The 17600-nt window shown below is 40.3% G+C and overlaps 1 protein-coding gene across 5 annotated transcripts in view; it reads left to right on the plus strand.

Moving 5' to 3' along the window:
- Positions 1 to 17600, plus strand: part of STXBP5 (syntaxin binding protein 5) — a 118813-nt gene that overhangs the window by 18353 nt on the left and 82860 nt on the right. For all 5 annotated transcript variants that reach the window (XM_053382120.1, XM_053382122.1, XM_053382121.1 and 2 more), the window contains exons 3-4: positions 7236 to 7317; positions 8363 to 8463. In XM_053382120.1, coding sequence (XP_053238095.1) covers positions 7236 to 7317; positions 8363 to 8463 — 183 coding nt within the window. The remainder of the gene's footprint in view (positions 1 to 7235; positions 7318 to 8362; positions 8464 to 17600) is intronic.

The following is a 17600-nucleotide window of genomic DNA, read 5'->3' on the forward strand; positions in this document are numbered from 1 at the left end:
AATAAATAAATAAATAAATAAATAAATAGTAAGTCTCGAACTCTTCTAGAAATAAAGTTATGGGGCAAAATGTACAGGTGCCTGCTAAATGATTTTTGTGAAATTAGTGGTGTTGCTACCTTGTATAGCTATCCTAGTGCTGAGGAATACTTCTTGTTACTAGACAGTGACACCATTTGTGTGTGTCTGTAATTAGTATTATGTGATCTCCACAATCAGGACATAGGTAACTTCCAGTGGCAAGCGTAACTTTGTCAGGGTTGTTTTTCTCTAACTTTGACTTATATCCCACCCCCCGGCCCAATGCCTGACATTTTGTTACTGATTTCCCCAGCACTCTCCCAGAATTCGAAATGCACGTCCTGACAATAGAACTTAAACTTCCGCACCCCAGATTGATTGTTATTATGGCAGAATATGATTCAGCTGACTCATCCTTAACATTGCATCATTAAACTCTTTGCAGCATTTCATAGACTTGTTTTCTGTAATAGTGCTTTTAGCATTAGTTTTTGAAGCTTTGTTTAATTACCAGTTTTTGCTAGTGAGTGTTTCCCCTATCCACCCCCACCCCCTGTTCCTGTGTTTGCTATGCTTCAGTTATTACTGTGGTCAAAAAGAAAGACATTAATGTACTTGTGTCTACTTCTAGTTATTTTGTGGTCATTTGTGAGGAACACAGATTTTAACTGCAGTTACATTGACATGGATGCTTTGAACAGATCAGTTGCATTCTAAATATACCTGTAGGTAAAACTTGATGAAGAACATGGCAGCTACATGACAGAAGGAAACACCAATTGCAGAGTGTTAACTTTGACCAGTCCTTGATTAAAACAACTGGAGGCCCTGGGCTAGGAGACCTTGGGAGGCCCAAACTTAATAGCATCTAATCATAAGAAACAAAACTTCATTTTCTTCTTTATCTGCTTAATGAAAGTAGAACGTTATTGATTTTTTTTAGCATTGATTAAAAGATAGTTTATAAATTTATAACCTTTAATGAAGTTTACAAAAGTATCTAATTAAGACATTCACAAAGAAGATTCATAGGGGAATCATAGCTATGTTCTGAGATTACACTATAACGTCAGATCAGTTTATTTTGAGCTCTTTTGGTTATCAAACTTACCAATTATATAAATCAGTAAGTCACAATTTATCATTTTCTATGTAGAGAATGTTTGGCTCAGACAGCCATTCCTGGGTTGACCATATGACTGTATATCATTCTTTATTCTTTTTACTTTAAAAAAGATCTTTCACCAGTACAGTTTGTAACCCTTAAGCACAGGAACAATCTGAAAATTGTTTCCGCATTTGGAAAAACTGTCTGAATTTTCTCCTGGAATATTATGATACATATATTGGTGGCTGAATACATATCTTTTTCAGGGTGAGGTTATTTTACATACATGTGGAAGTACAAGAGTTCATTGACTAGGCTAAGGTCAACATCTTTTGGATAGTCTTGCATCAGCATTTCGACACCATTGTAAATCAGTTCTTTGGTTGCTTGCAGGTTCACCAAAAATGAAAAAAAAGGTCAGCTACACTCCTGTACACTATTGCTCTTCTGTCTAGGTTGAGTTCAAGAGGATCAATGACAAAAGGTATAAATGAACTTGCTCAAAACTTGTCTCTTGGATAAAGTTCATCTAAGGCTTAGGGCGCTGTCCCAGCATGGTTTTGGTTTTTTCGTACTCTGCCTTCTTTTGGCAGTTTTGTACTTTACATCCAGTAGAGTAAATTTAGCTTAAGTGGTGGATACAAACTGCAATCACCAGCTGTAAATATTTGCATGTGCTCGATGAGATTTACAGACTTTGCCTTTCTAAGTTCATGAAATTGGTCTTGCAAATGTGTCCAAAAGTAAAGCATGAAAATGAATTCAAATTCTTCCATTTTCTGCAGAAGATTTTCAACCTGTCATGTAGAATCTCCTTTTTCAGTTCCATCACAGTAAATAAGACTGAGGGTTTTAACAATGTAAATATAACTTTTGCTAATAGTTGTAATAGCTTTGGTGTGAGCCTCCCATCTTGTATCTGATAAATGTTTAGGACCTTTTGATGCAAGAGTCAATAAATTTTTAGCACTTCCCCTCTTTTTGTAGAAACAGAGAAAAAACAATAATGCTCATTTATTGTGGTAAAAAACTTCACTGCATCCAGGCACGAGTCAACTTCGGTTCATCCAACTAGATTTAGGGAATGTGCAGCGCGTGGAATAAAATTTGCAAACTTGTTCCTTTCCATAATTTTTTGGTGAACGACATTTTACTTTCCAGCCATATTGGCTGGATTGTCATATGATTGTCCTCTACATTTACTGAAATTTATTTCAAGAAATTCAGAATCAGCTCAGCCATACTTTCACCGGTGTGATTTTTCAGTTCAAAAAACCTCAGAAAATATTTCACTGGTAATCCATTACTAGGAGAAACATATCTAACAATGATAGTAAGTTGATCAACATGGGAAGCATCAGGGGATGAATCAACTGATAAACTAAAATAACCTGCCTGCCTGATGTTGCTCAGTATAGCTTCTCGAACCCTATTAGCCATCAACTCACATACGGTTTTGGATAGATACAATGACTGACTAGAGTCTTTACCTCCAGACTGATTTATGTGAGCACACAGGAAGGGATCAAATTTGGCAATTAATTCAAACAGTCACAGAAAGTTATCATTGTTTGGTGAAGCAAATGTTTCATTATCTCTGCTAAATGCCAAGTCATTTTCTGCTGAGAGGGAAATCACTGCAACAACATGCTCTAAAGTACGTGCCTCCGGTAATCCTACTCTGATCTGCACTTTGAGTTTTGATGTGAGTGTTTGACTATGCTTTCTTGTTAAGTATGTTAGCATGGAGTTTCTACAATTTTATAGTTGCCATGGATTTGAGCAAGATAAGTGTGATGCCAATCATCAAATTCAGTACAAGGTAAAGCTGTAGTTGAGGTAGTTTGGTTAGGGGAAAGTGTGCACACCAAACCGTAGATTTTCTGGGAGAATGCACTAGCCACTCTTGAGGATAGGTTTCTCCATTTACTTTGGTGGAATAGAATAAATTCTTAGAGCAGAGCTGGGCTTGGTTCTTGTATGTTTGCTTCAAATTAGTAAAAGGGCTGCCCCAGTGTTGATAATACACTAGACCTTTATCAGTCCAGAATAATACTTCCTTGGTATTCAATGTGGTCCGTAAACCTACATCATTATTTCTGAAATCACATCACTAGTGGCATGAACAGTTGGTATTTTTATGTCTGCAATGCTAGTGTTTTCACTGAAATAATTTGCTTTGTTTCTAATTCTTTAAGATGCTATAATGAGCTTGAACTTCTTTTTTTTGGGCATAATTATCTCACGGCTAGTTCCTTCAGCACCTTGTGTTAATTCTTTGGCTTTAGGTCCTGTCACTTCATTGTCACTTTGTCCAGAAGTATCGGTATTTGTAATGGTAGTTACTGACAACAGTTCTCAAAGTTCTTGGAAGGTTGCGTTCTGTATATAAACTGGTTCTTCAGACTGCTGTGTAGTCTACTTGATATTCTTCTCTTTGTAAACACAATTGTTCTGAATATGAGGGATTATGTTGGGATGTTTCTGCCTACTGTATAAAGTCATATGACATGATTGGCTTTAAACATTTGAGTATTATCATCTTTTCTTCACTTTTCATTTACTAGCACCACTTTCATATTGCTTACTCATTATCATTTTCTCAAAAAGTCAAAATTATTGTGATCCACAATCATATAAAAGAATCCTCACTTGTTCTTAGAATGCATGCTATATTGATAGACAGTGATCTGAACACTTGTACAGTCATACCTCATGTTACGTCCGCTTCATGTTACGTTCTTTCAGGTTACATCCTGCGGTGACCCGGAAGTCCTGGAAAGGGTTACTTCTGGGTTTCGCCACTCGCGCATGTGCAGAAGCGATGAATCGTAAACTGCATGTGCGCAGATGCCCCTCTGCAGGTTGTGTTCTTTTCATGTTGCGAACAGGCCTCCAGAATGGATCCCATTTGCAACCAGAGGTACCACTGTATTGCTTCATTGCTGACTTTAACATTTGATTCTGAGTAGCTTTAAAGCCTCCATGAATTTTACTAAACAGTAAGTACTCACTTGTGTAACTGTTATACAGTTGCATAACTGTATATACAGACTCATACGGCACATGTTTAATGTTACTAAGCAACTGCACCTAGATAGTAAAAAATGCCTGTTTTATTAAAATAAAAAATGGCAAGAGGCCAAGGTCTTCCTAGATTATGAGTCCCTGAGCTGCAGCCCACTTGGCCCATTCGTAAATTCGGCACTGATTATAAAAGATTTGACTGATTTGTTTAAGGAAGTTTGTATTTATTCCTTCCACTGTGGTCACAGTGTTCAGGGCTTGTTCCAATATAAAATTTCAAAACATGGAACCAGACAAAATATCCCTACACATACACACATGTGCATTACAGTTGCCCAATACATTTTCATTTTTATTTCTTTATTTCTGGCCTTAAAAGCCACTTTGGGAGGATTAACTTTGAGACTGGACAATTATCCATGCCCTGTGTAACCTTCCAGTTCAATTACTGCAATGTGCCTTTGAAAATAGTCTGGAATTTTCAGCTGGCCCACAGTAGAGCAGGAGTATTATTATTGCTTACTGATAGGTATCAGTACATCACTCTAGTCCTTTGTGATCTGTACTGGCTTCCAGTCCACTTCCAGGCCCATTTCAAAGTACTGGTATTAATATTTTATATTGTTATCAGGCATGTGCCTTCACTGTACTTCTATAAAACATTTTTGTTTAGACAAGCCTATGCAGGTTTCTAGAATACTGATATATTTTTAGTTTATTGCTGGTTTTAATTTTTTGAAAGTTTAACATAGTAGTTTAAATCATTTCTGCCAATAATTTGATCATTTTATTCTTTTTATAAACCACTTCATAATCAAGCAGTATTTATTTATTTTTTTGGAAATAAATAAAATAAATATTTACCTGTAAATAGCTTGGGGTCAGGATGCATGAAGGATTGCCTATCTGCTTACCAGGGCTGTAAGGTGTGCATCAGAGACTCTCCATCCTAATAAGGTGGTGGGAGGCTGTTTGGTGAGAGGGCCTTTTGGGGTGGGGCACCCTGGGTATGGAATGCTTTCTCCAAACAAGTTTCCCTGGCATGTACAGTAGGATTTTTTTTTTAATGCTAGGTAAATGCTAGGACGCGGGTGGCGCTGTGGGTAAAAGCCTCAGTGCCTAGGGCTTGCCGATCGCATGGTCGGCGGTTCGAATCCCCGCGGCAGGGTGCGCTCCCGTTGTTCGGTCCCAGCGCCTGCCAACCTAGCAGTTCGAAAGCACTCCCGGGTGCAAGTAGATAAATAGGGACCGCTTACTAGCGGGAAGGTAAACGGTGTTTCCGTGTGCGGCTCTGGCTCGCCAGAGCAGCGATGTCACGCTGGCCACGTGACCCGGAAGTGTCTCCGGACAGCGCTGGCCCCCGGCCTCTAGAGTGAGATGGGCGCACAACCCTAGAGTCTGTCAAGACTGGCCCGTACGGGCAGGGGTACCTTTACCTTTTTTTAAATACCTTGTTTCCATGAGTCTTTTAAATTTAATGTTTTGGGTTTGTATAACTATCTCCAGTGTGTCATAGGGTTTCAACACTTTTTAAAAATTCTTACGTACCTTCATATGGTTTTGTAGTGCTGCAGTGTTTGTATTGATTTCATGTAGTTGATTGTTACTGTTGATTTCTTTTTATTATAAATTGTGAACTGTCCAGACTATAGGGTTGAGTGGATGATATCATGGGCAAAGGAAGATTAAGTATACCTGCCTGTTAGAAAAAATGGCAACTGTGGCACTTGTATGTAACATGTACTTTACTGAAAATGTGCCTTTTGGACCTAAACTGAGAAGAAAGAAGGCATGTACTTTGAGCTCACTGTGAGTGTAGTTTTTCATGCATGTTTCTCATTTTGTTTAATTATTCTGTCCTATTGAGAATGAGATACATTGCCTTCCTGGTGATGGTACTGAGGTTTATAGAAGGCTTACCTGAGTTCCTTGGCTTTTATACTGAAATTTTGGAAACATTTTATTCCAACGCATCTTTATATTTAAGGAAGAATTCAACATAGCAGTAAGGCACTCATTCCACCAGCACAAGCTTGTCAGCTTGAGAGACAAAACAACCCCCTCTCCTCTTCCTACGTGCTGTTCTGGAGCTTCCCCAGAGCCAATTTCAGGGGGAGAAGATGGGAGAACCCCATTGCACTAGCAGGACTTGTCAGCTGAAACCCTTAGTTCTCCTCAATTCTGCTGTTTGTAAATTTTGTATTAAAAATCTACAGATTTAAAGTGCTATGTTTTAGTGTGCTGTTCATAAACAACCAGAGAACTCACTGAGTAAGAGAGGACAGAAATAATGGTAACAATTAATAGTGATAGGGAGCTGTCCACTTATTACTTGGCTCCTGGGTGAAAGTTCACATGCCGGGCCTCCCTACGCAGGGTGAAGGAATTGTGGGAGGATAAATGATTTGGCCGCAATAAAACAGGCTAACCCTTGGTTTTTCTAGCACATCTTTATGTACCCATGCAGGAGGAATAGGCACTCTTTACTTGCTTATTTATTGTTGAAAATATTTATATCCCAGCTCTCTAAAGACTGTGTTTGCTTACAGAAAACTAAAACAAATTGGTCACAATACAAACAATTTAAAATAAGAATAAATAATTTAATTTATTAAATCAACAGCCAGAAGCCTTTCATTTCAGAAATGGAAGGTGATGTTCTTCCATACTGAAAGGATAGCAGCGTGTTGATCTAGCAATTTTCAGCTAGCTTTTGATGTGTTAAGATCACCTTAACATTTCATTTTCCTGTGGTTTAAGTATTCCTGCAACAGTGGTCCTATGTGAGAAATTCTTCACAGCATCTAAGTAGTGATGACAATGAGGCTTAAATTGCCACCAGGCTCAGTATCAAATTTTCAAGTATGAACTAGAATTCCTGTCCAAAACAAATGATGGGGAAATAAATTCTTTAGTGCTTGCTGATTTTCAGTGTGGCTTCTATAAAAGGTTGCACCGTGGTATAACTGACATATAGAAGCTGTTGCTTAACATAATTGTAAATAGAAAGTTTGATGTTATTATTTCCTTCCCATGCAAATTTATATTAGCTAATATTCCTTAATGAAATGAATGTCAGTTTTGGTCGGCCAGGCGTTGAATGCTACTGCCAACATGACAGTGGTGCTGCAGTAATCCAGCTTCAGTTTCTGATCAATGAGGTTGGTAAGCTTGTGATACAAACAATTTTTTAAGATATAATTTTATTTATAGCTTTCATTTATACACATTTCAATAGCTTAACAATAGTTGTAACATTTCAAACCTCAACTTCCTTCCTCCTCTTTCTGCTGTTACTTAAATTAATTTTTATCATCTCCTGCATAATTAACTTAAACTTTTCTTTTATTTATCTGTTTTTATTATATTTATTTTATCTATCTTATTATATATTCTTTTGAAACTGCAGGTTATTACAATAATCCTGCAAATGTCTATATCTGTTTACAATTGGTTTGTAAGTATTCAATAAACCATTTCCATTCTTTTATAAAGAGTTTGTTATCTTGATTTCTTATTCTTCCAGTAAGTTTCGCCATTTCTTCATAGTCCATAAGTTTTTGTATCCATTCTTCTCTCATCGGAGCTGCTTCTTCCATTTTTGGGCATGATACATACAATTTTGTGTGTATTAAAAGTAGAAGGCAATCTGTTCAGTGCAAATGGTTGCGACTAAATTGACTGGAATGATGAGCTGTCAGATTACCTGGACAATAAAAATGGAAAAATTAAAATAAAAAAACCTAATTAAGAAAATTAAAAGAAATAAATAAGCATAACTTATTTATGCTAATTACTGCGTTCAAATTTAATGACAAACCATGTTTTGCTGTTATGTGTGCAAACAGCCTTGGGCTTGCATTCTTCTCCCATTTTTTTGAGCACAAGTTGGAGATGATTGAAAGCTTCCATTCCCATTTTTGAGCAATTTACCTTTTGCTGGTTCGTCCAGCACTGACTCTTGGTACTGATACAGTCAAATTGATATAATGAAGCAAAGACTAAGAGATTTTTTTTTACCTAGCTTGAATGACAATAATTATAAATTGTCATTTTCTGCTGCAAAACTGGAATATTTTAAATGTGTTTGAATGCAACTTGACTGACTCTTGTGAAGCAGTTCTAATCCCTTTAAAAATATTGAAAGCACCATAATTCCAAAATATTTACAGATTACCTTGACAAAGCTTTCCATTTTCTTTTAAGGGAGCCCTTGTGAGTGCCTTGGCTGATGATACCTTACATTTATGGAATTTGCGTCAGAAGAGGCCTGCTATACTGCACTCCCTAAAATTTAACAGAGAAAGGTAAGAATTATTTGTTGTTTTTATATTTTACAATGTACGTCAACTTTAGCTCATTTGCACACAATAGGGTGAAGGCAGCAAATGGTTTTAGTCCTGCGTGCCCTAAGCATACTCTAACCTGCTACTTCTTCATGAGCATTTTACTTGCAAATCACTTCTTCTATTGGCTGGGAGGACGTGGGGACTCTGTATGAAATAAGAAGATAAGTGATGGTGATGGTTGGTACATTTGCTTGCTTACTGTTACATAGCAAGCAGGTGCCAGCCCAGCTGGGAAGTGGGAGGGGGGAAAGGAGTAACCAAATGGGCATTGGGCTTTCCTTTCTTTCTAGTTCTTTCTATATTTTTGTATTCTCTTGCTTCTCTGCCTCTTAGAATTCAACTTCAGTAGCAGAAACAAAGAAGCATTTTTAGGCCCCATTCTTGAAAACGTATCTCAAATACCTAGCAGTCGGTCAGCTTTTGCTATCTAGATCTATGTCTGACCAACATAAATACACAAACAGGAGAGTCCTTGTTCTCATCTGTGAAGTGTTGGCTGGGGTTGGGTTGGAGAGACTGTTATCTCTACTGTCTCCAGTGCCTCCCACCTCATTAACTTTCATCCCACCACAGGAGTGCCTCTACTCTTGAGGTTCTCCTGACACTGTTCATCTGTCTCCCTGCAGCCACGCTTTTCCTTCCCTTAATGTTATTCACTTATTTAAATCTGACTAAAAGACAAGAGAAATAAGCCTTCGTAGGGCTGGGGCTGTTGATTACTCTCTTCAGTTTCTCCCTTCCCTGTTAGCAACTCAGCTACTGGCTTGCCTTTGGTTCAATACTTCTTTTTTTTAAATAAAAATGGACATCTCATATCTCATTCTTTATGTCCAGTATTAGCCATATGAAAAGAGGATTCCATTCTAGGCAATCTTTGAAATATTGGTCAGTCCAGTAAGAAACAGGTAGGGTGTATCTGTGTGTATGCTCACAAATCAGCCTTTTGTAGGCTTCAAAGCAAGCTAGCTTGACCAATAGCTGAGTTTATGGGAATTGTAGTCCAACATTTAGAGAACCACAAATTCCTCACCTATTTTTTGCTTTAAAAATTGCTTTAAAACTCTCAAGAAAGGAAATGATCTATGCTGCTCTGTTTATGCAAGCAGGGCTTCTTCAGTACTAGCTATGGGAGGAGAGAGAATCAGAGGCAACATGCTGCCTCAAGTAGCAAAATGTCTTGGACCAGTTGGGCAAGCACAAAAATATATATAATATGCTTTTGTGAAGGATGGAAGCTTCCTAGAACAGACCTACACAACATATGCTCTCCTCTAAGTCAAATGGAGCCAACTAACCCAGCAGATACTAAAGAAATTTCCTGTGCTTACTTGCCTGTTTAGAATTGTTTAAAAGCCTGGGGAGAGAGGGCTAGTGAAATACCTGGTGTATGAAAGTTCAGCTGAAATTTCTTTAGCAGCTCACAAGATATGCATCCTTGTATCTATGAGGCAGTTGCTCAGTAGTCAGAAGATTTACTTACTCCAGCAACATATTAAAATGTTACCATCCATAGGTGGCATGAATACAATAAACACTCAGACATTTGGGATCCATATTTAGAATTGTTTGCATAAACAACATGCCCAGCTCTTCCGGAGCTTATACCCCCCACTTTTCTTCCACTCCCTTCTCCCTTTAAGTTTGGTCTGATTGTATTTACTTTAACTGTAAACAACAACAATAATCCTTAAAAACGCAGCTGTAACTGTTTTGCTATCAGCAAATGTGACCGGCAGATGCAGTTCCTTTTATTTTCTTTTTTCAATACTAAAGTAGTAAGATTATTTGTCAGGTTCTGTTCACCTTTGGCAGGGACAACTGAAGGTTTTGTGTTGATTGCAGAAGATAGGATCTTGTACAGTTGGTGCACCCACAAGGGCATGAATAACCAACTTAATCTCTGTCCTCTCAGCCTGATTTCACATACATTGATTATAAAAATTACCAGAATGCATTTTAGTCAGAGACTGGGGGCAGATTCAATCATCTGGAGGTAGAGAGGAACAGAGATGGTTTTGTGGTTGTGTTCTGGTTCCACACAGTCCAAACTGGTTGTAATAATTTAGGAAAGATGGTGAGCTCTTTCAGTGCCTAGAGATCTTGTTGGTCAGGAACACAGCCCACCCAGATCTAGGGTGATTGTGACTCTTCTGGCAATAGAAAGAAGGGGCCTAGAATGTTAAGGCTACAACAATAGTGTTGTTGTTGTTTAGTCATCTTAGTCGTGATTGACTCTCCGTAACCCCATGGACCAGAGCATGCCTTGGAAACGCTCACTTTCTTCTCAAAGATTCTCCTTTTTTATGTCCATGGAGTTACTGTAGTGGTTTGCCAGTTCCTTCTTGAGGTAGATCACATTTAGTCTAAACCAGGGGTGTCAAACTCAAATTCATCGGGGGGCCGCATCAGCAGTTTGGTCACCCTCAAAGGGCCGGTTGTATCTATAGGACTATGTGTCCACTCTTTATTATCACAAATTATTGTCACTGCATTCAATTATTATTGTTTTTTGGATGGCTTTAAGAGAGGATCGGACAAATCCAGGGAGGACAAGGCTGTTGGGCTATTAGCCACAGTGGTTCTGTCTTCACTGCCCTTGGTGCCTTTGAATGCTGGTTTCTGAGAGACGCAGGGAGACCCTGGTGGTTGCACCCTGTGTCTGCTTATGGGCTTCCCACGGGCCTCTGCCCGGCCATTGCGAGACGAGGATGCTGGATGAGATTGGGGCCTTGGCCTAAAGTGCTGACTAGGCACTTCTCTTCGGAGTAGTTTTGTGCAGTCTTTCAAAACTAAAACGAGCAACGACAAAATTAACCCTCGGTCTGAGAATAAATGTGTGCGATGTGGCGATTCCTGTCATTATTTTCGAAGCACGTACGTCAAAAGGGGCTGTTTCCACAGCTCATTTTATTTAGGAGCTTTGTCGGGGGGGGGTGCGCGCGAGGCAAGCGCGTTTCTCCGCCTTTTCTCTCAAAACTCGGGGCAAGGACTGAACCCCCCACCAGGCCTCACGCGTCGGGGCCTCCGAGCGGCGGGCGGGCGGGCGGGGAGGGGCATGGTGGGAGTTGTAGTCTCTCGAAAACTGCCGCCTCCCGCCACGCCAGCTCATCAGGCCAGCTGAGGGCCCCGTGATTGACAGCCCGCCTCGGCCAGTGGCCGACGGGGCTGTAGTCAAGGCGGGCCCGGCGGGCATCACCCTGGCAACGGAGTCGGGGCGAGAGCTGGCTCCTCTGAGGGAGACCTGCTTGGGTGGTCTCCCGGCCCCTCGGTGAGTGGGCGAGAGAGGTGAGAGAAAAAGAGAGAGACCACTTTGCCTCCCCCAGCAGCTCCGACCTCCTCCCCGGCGCTGGGATTCCTGGGGAGGCGGCGGGGAAACAATGGGCGGGGTGGGGGGTGGGCGCCGAGCGTGTTGTTGTCGAAGTTAAGGCGCTAGTTCTCTGTGTGGAGCCTGGACGGGCTCCGCCGAGAGCAACAAGTTCTGAGTCCGGCGGGCCCTTTCCCCTCCGCTTGCTGTCGGCCCTCTTGGTCGCCTTTGGCGGGGGCTTTGTCTGGGGCTGCGAGGCGCCAGTTAGTACCTGCGGGGGGGGGCGTGGCTCTCGCCCCGGGGGCTTTTCGCCCTGAAGTGAGGCAACAGCAGGCAGCCGCTCCGCCTGCCACATCCCAGGTGCGACTTTTGCTGGGCTCTCCGCTGCCTTGTGCTTCCGCATGCGCTGAAGAGGCGGCTTTCTTGTGTCAAAAAAAAGAAGAAGCGAGAATCAAAGGAGAAGGCTGGCGGCCGCCGGCGGCTACACGGGCCACATGACGAGGGCTGGCGGGCCGGATTTGGCCCGCGGGCCTTGTGTTTGACACCCGTGGTCTAAACTCTCTGCTATGACCTGTCCATCTTGGGTGGCCCTGCACGGCATAGCTCATAGCTTCTTGGAGTTATTCAAGTCCCTTCGCCACGACAAGGCAGTGATCCATGAAGGGGCAACAATAGTGTAGTGGTTACCTTTCTGGCACATAATGTAGAACTTGAAGATATTGCATTCATTAGGTAACATGTAAGGGTTTGTGAAGGGATGCCTGTGTTTCTGCAGTCATAGTTGGATCAGGGGTTGCCTCCAAACACCCTGAAGTGGATAGTGGTAGTATTATGCTCTGTTCTGTCTTGTCCTGCTTGAGCATCCCTGGATTGCCACTCCTACATTGAGTGTTTCCTACAGGGGAAGGCTTTGCTTAAGCCATCTCCAGTTCATTGCTATCCCACCTGGGGTCTTCATTAAGTTCATGATGAAAGCACCCTTTGAACACATGTGCACAGTTCCTCTGAAGTGGATGAGCTGAAAGGTGCTGTTTTCTGGTGTCAGTAACATCAGTCATTGGGGGATCTGAGCTTGTGGGCATCCTAGGCACTTATGGAATTGTGTATCTTTCTTGAGGACTCAGTGGTGCTTTGCATGGCTCAGCATATATGTCCAAGGTAAATTCATTTATTTCCCATAGAGCTGGTGCTGTCTGGAGCTCACACTTCCCAAGGAACATAAGTGGCACTCCCTGGATATTGGCTGGGCCTTACACAAATAGCTTAAGCATACAAGAGACTTTAGTCAATAGATTACCCGCTTGTTTCTGTCCAGCCCAATACAATGGGAAATAAAGTTTTGTTGGCTATGTAGTTATCATGGATTAAGGTGTATCTCCAAGTGTTGTGATGTTTCTGCTGCTGCTGTGCCTGGTGGGGTTGCTGCCAATTCTACAAAAAAGTGCTTCTTCCTCTTCTGCCTTTGAATATAATGTTCCATTGTGGGACATTCTGTTGTGGGACATTTGCAGAGCTGCCACAAGCTAAAAATGTGAATACATCTGCTGAAGCATCTTTTGACTGGTGTGTATTGTAACACATAGTTTGTAAGTAGTTTCCAGGCTACAGCATACCTACCTGACTGGAGATTGCTTTGGTATATTCCTCCTCCACTGCAAAAATATGAACTTACTGTGAGAAGTTCATTTTCAGCTAGGAATGGAAGGGATCTGAGACACCCTGTGATTGGTGTCACTGCAGTGGGGAGAAGTGCTGTTGCCAGTACAATACAATGCAGTCAATTGCATGGCAGGGAGCTCTAAGGGCTATTCTTCACCCCTTATGGTTTTGTTGGTTTCTATTGCTACAGTGGTACTTCGGGATACAGATGCTTCAGGTTACAGGTGCTTCAGGTTACAGACTCCACTAACTCAGAAATAGTACCTCGGGTTAAGAACTTTGCTTCAGGATGAGAACAGAAATTGTGCAGTGGCGGCGGCATGGCGGCCCATTAGCTAAAGTGGTACCTCAGGTTAAGAACAGTTTCAGATTAACAGTTTCATCCTCCAGAACAAATTAAGTTCTTAACCCGAGGTACCACTGTACTTTGTTCTATTTTTATTGTTGCCTTGTTATTCTTGGGATGCTATTCTGTTAGCTGTGGCACTTACAAACCAAGCCCACTCAGACTAAATGCCGGCAGTTTTTATAATCTTCCCTGCCTAGTGTGGAAAGAAGGAGGGACAGCCCATCCAAGGGCCCCGTCTATCCCTTGCAGAAAATGAATTTGTCATGGTAAACCAATATTCTACACTAGTAACATAGATAAAATGTAACACTTGATTACTAGCAATTTAGGAAGTGTGGCAAACCAATTTACAAGAAGAGCTAAAATTTTAGAGTGAAAAGTCTACCAAACAAACGCCTAAACATTTTTCCTTGAGAGAAGCCTTGTTTTTTCATGTCACCAAGAAAGGATAAGATTAGAGGCTTCTGTTGTCTCTTTGCTTTTTTCTCTATCAAACAGAGCATGGAATTGATTGCCAAAATTAAACAGTGTGGCAACTTCATTCTCTTAACTCAGAGATTATGGTTTCCTTCCTCACAAAGAATGTGAGAATATCCTTTAGTTTCTTCTGAACACTTTAATGTCCTGAAGAATTAGCTAAATAGTGCAACTTTTGTTATACTTTTAGTACTCTAAAGAAACATTAGTGAACTGATATGAAGGAAGAATGCTGAAGAAAAAGGTGCAATTGTGACCTAGTTTACAGTATTTTCCATTAACTAACACTGTACATGGATTTTTTAAAAGATGCATCATAAATGCTTGACTATGCATTTTTAATAAATCAATTAAAATACTCTTTACTACGTACCAGGCACTTCCATAAGTTATTAACATAATGGCTTAATGTTAAATTTAAAACATTAAGTGCAAGCTCTTGTCTATATTAAAGTGCATTCAATAAAATAATGCTTCATGTTCCAAACTAGCCTTTTCCCTCTTAAATGTAACTCTTGGAGCCTGGGTAGTTTTCTGGTGTGTCCATTCAGACATCTCACTAAACCATAGTTTTCACTATTTGTTTCCATGAGGCTGTGTCTCTGTTGAATTTCTAGATAAGGATCTCAAGAGATGGTGCCATTTCAATGCTGGGTGGATACAAATTGTCCATTTAAGTCCAGTTTTAGGCCTGAGAAGGAAATCCATGCTTACTGTAGTGGGTAACCTGAACAGGGAACTATTGGGAGTGGACCTTGTTGAATCTTTTGGAGCTCTGTTACCTTTTCATACCTTTGACAATGCAGTTCAATTTGTATTACAATAAGATAACAACATAACAAATAATAGAAGAAATAAAATAAAAAATCAATATGAATACTTTGTATGGATATACCAGACCATCTAAATAAATGTTCTGCAGACCGCAGTTTGGGAACTTCTGGTCTAAGGCATAGCATCATAGATACATGCCAGATGTCCAGAGGGAGAAAATTCCACAAAATGGATGCAGCAATGCCCAAACATAAGGCATAGCCTTGCACCCTTGTTCCATAGTCGCCTTTCAAGAAATTCCTGAGCTTCCTGAAGATGTGATGCTGTGTCATTTCTTCCAAAAGAAGTCTTACTTAATTTCTAAAGTACATTGTCTATTGACATACCTAGACAAAAAGTATAATGTGTTTCTGTTTTTTCTGTTGTCTTGAATCCCTGGGTGGCTAGTCTTCCAGATGGCATTGAATGTACTGGAATAAAATACATATTAAGAAACCATAGGATGGTTAATTTCCTAATTTCATCAGGCTCTTGCATAGTCACCCCAGCAGCATTTATTGTGGGGAGCACATAAATGGTGGTTGTAGAACATTTGGCCTGTGCACACCTTTAAGTGACACAACAAGGTGAATGCCTGCATTTTGGTTATAGAACTAAAGCAGATTTGTTTGTCAATACCTTTTACATTGTTGCTACCTAGAAGCTGGCAAAATTGCTCTATGCAAAGCAGCTGCGTGGAAAAAGTAATGTCTTGCCTTGTACAGCTGTGGACACAACTACACATTTCTGAGCCATTGCAGTTGCATGAATCGCCAATGGGAAGGAGCAGTAGTAAATGTGGATGTGCTGAAGCAGACATTGCAATCTCCATGGAATTGCATCCACAGGATTACTTGGGATTCTTGTATAGCAGGATTCTGACATCCCAGCTGTATAATTTGTCTGGGAAAAGGGAGAGAGATATCTGTTTTCTCAGGTTTTCTTTCCTGTTTATTTCTTGATGAATATGCTCCAGGAAGAGTCTGTGTCAAAATTAACAGATTTTAGCCATTTTATTTCAGCAGGCCTTGGGTAGCTTCGACCTTTATGGCCAGACTGTGTTGCCAAGTCCATCATGTGGCAGCTGTTTGGGAAAAGACCTGCCATATGTGTGGATCTCCTTCATAATCTTCCTCCTTACCTTTTTATTTACCATATTTCCAGGCCACCTGTCAAATAGAAAATTGCCCAAGGTGGCATACATCATTAAATAACCAGTTAAATAGCAAATAAAAACAAAAACAGTATGGCTGAAATAAATAGCTTGACACAGATATAAATTAGTACAACTCTTTTGGCAAATTAAAAACCTTGGATTAAAATAATGAAATAGAAAATGAGTGAATTGGCTTTTCACTTGAAGCATCAGTATTTGAGATTTTTACAATGAACTTCTTTTTGGGAACAGTGCAAGTTTGTTTAATTGTTACACACTGCGCTAAGTTTTACAAATCATGATAAAGGTTTTACTTAAGTAGCTTTGACAGTTTTATCAGAGGAGACATATGGCCTACAACTAGCAAAGGAAATCCTTTGCAAGTATCTGCAAATTGCCTCTCAAGTGACCTTCCTTAACTATTAAGACATTTATGTAAGTAATTATGCAAATTGTGCTTAGATTCAATAGGTGTTTAGCAATGTTTACTTGGATTATGGCTGTGCTGTAGCACTTCCACTTTAGGTGTATTCTATTTTGTTAGTCTGTGCCATGTCCCAAAATACCAAGACAAAATCAAGCTTTTCTTCTGAAGACGATAAAGAAACAATAGTAAACAGTATGTGAGTTCTACTTACTATTAAACATCTTAGGATATTCTCCTGTGGCCCTGGATATTGTCTTCCTCCTTTTCTGCAGATGGAGAAGGTCTGCCAATGCAGGTCTCTTCAATGTGGCCATGGGAACCTTCATGGCTATCACACCATCCATGCTATACTGGTAGGGAGCGAAAGGGTGTGTGTTGGTGGGGGGTTGAGAGAGATAATATCATTCTCTGTATCCAAAACCCTCCCCTCTCCCCCTAGAGGACCTCCAGCCCTAGAACTTTCCCTAGTAAGGGTCTGGATTTGATGGTGGTTCTGCCATAGATTCTCACGTCCCTATAGCCAAAATAATGTCATTTTTTATGTATCCAGCTACAAAGTCTGTGATGCCCTTTATTGCAATTATAAATTATATTCTCTAGAGAATGCTATTTGGCAAAACTGCAGCCTTTAAGGAAGGAGAAAGTGAAGATCTTGGATAGTAGTTTGCTCTCAGTACTTGACAATAAATTAGAAAGTTGTGAGAAATGTGGATCCGTGTGCCTTACAGATATCCTCTGACCTAAACCGAGAGTGGCTATGGATGAAATTACTGTTGCACAGCAGATCTTTGAAACAAATTCAGAATAGTGCGCACTTCAGATTTCTTTTTATGGAATGAGTCCATTCTACAAATATTCTCCATTATCAAAGTAAAATAAAGAGACTCTCTCTCTCCCTCGGCTAAGTGGT

This window comes from Podarcis raffonei, chromosome 3, assembly GCF_027172205.1.
Source record: "Podarcis raffonei isolate rPodRaf1 chromosome 3, rPodRaf1.pri, whole genome shotgun sequence".
NCBI classification, from domain to species: Eukaryota; Metazoa; Chordata; class Lepidosauria; order Squamata; family Lacertidae; genus Podarcis; species Podarcis raffonei.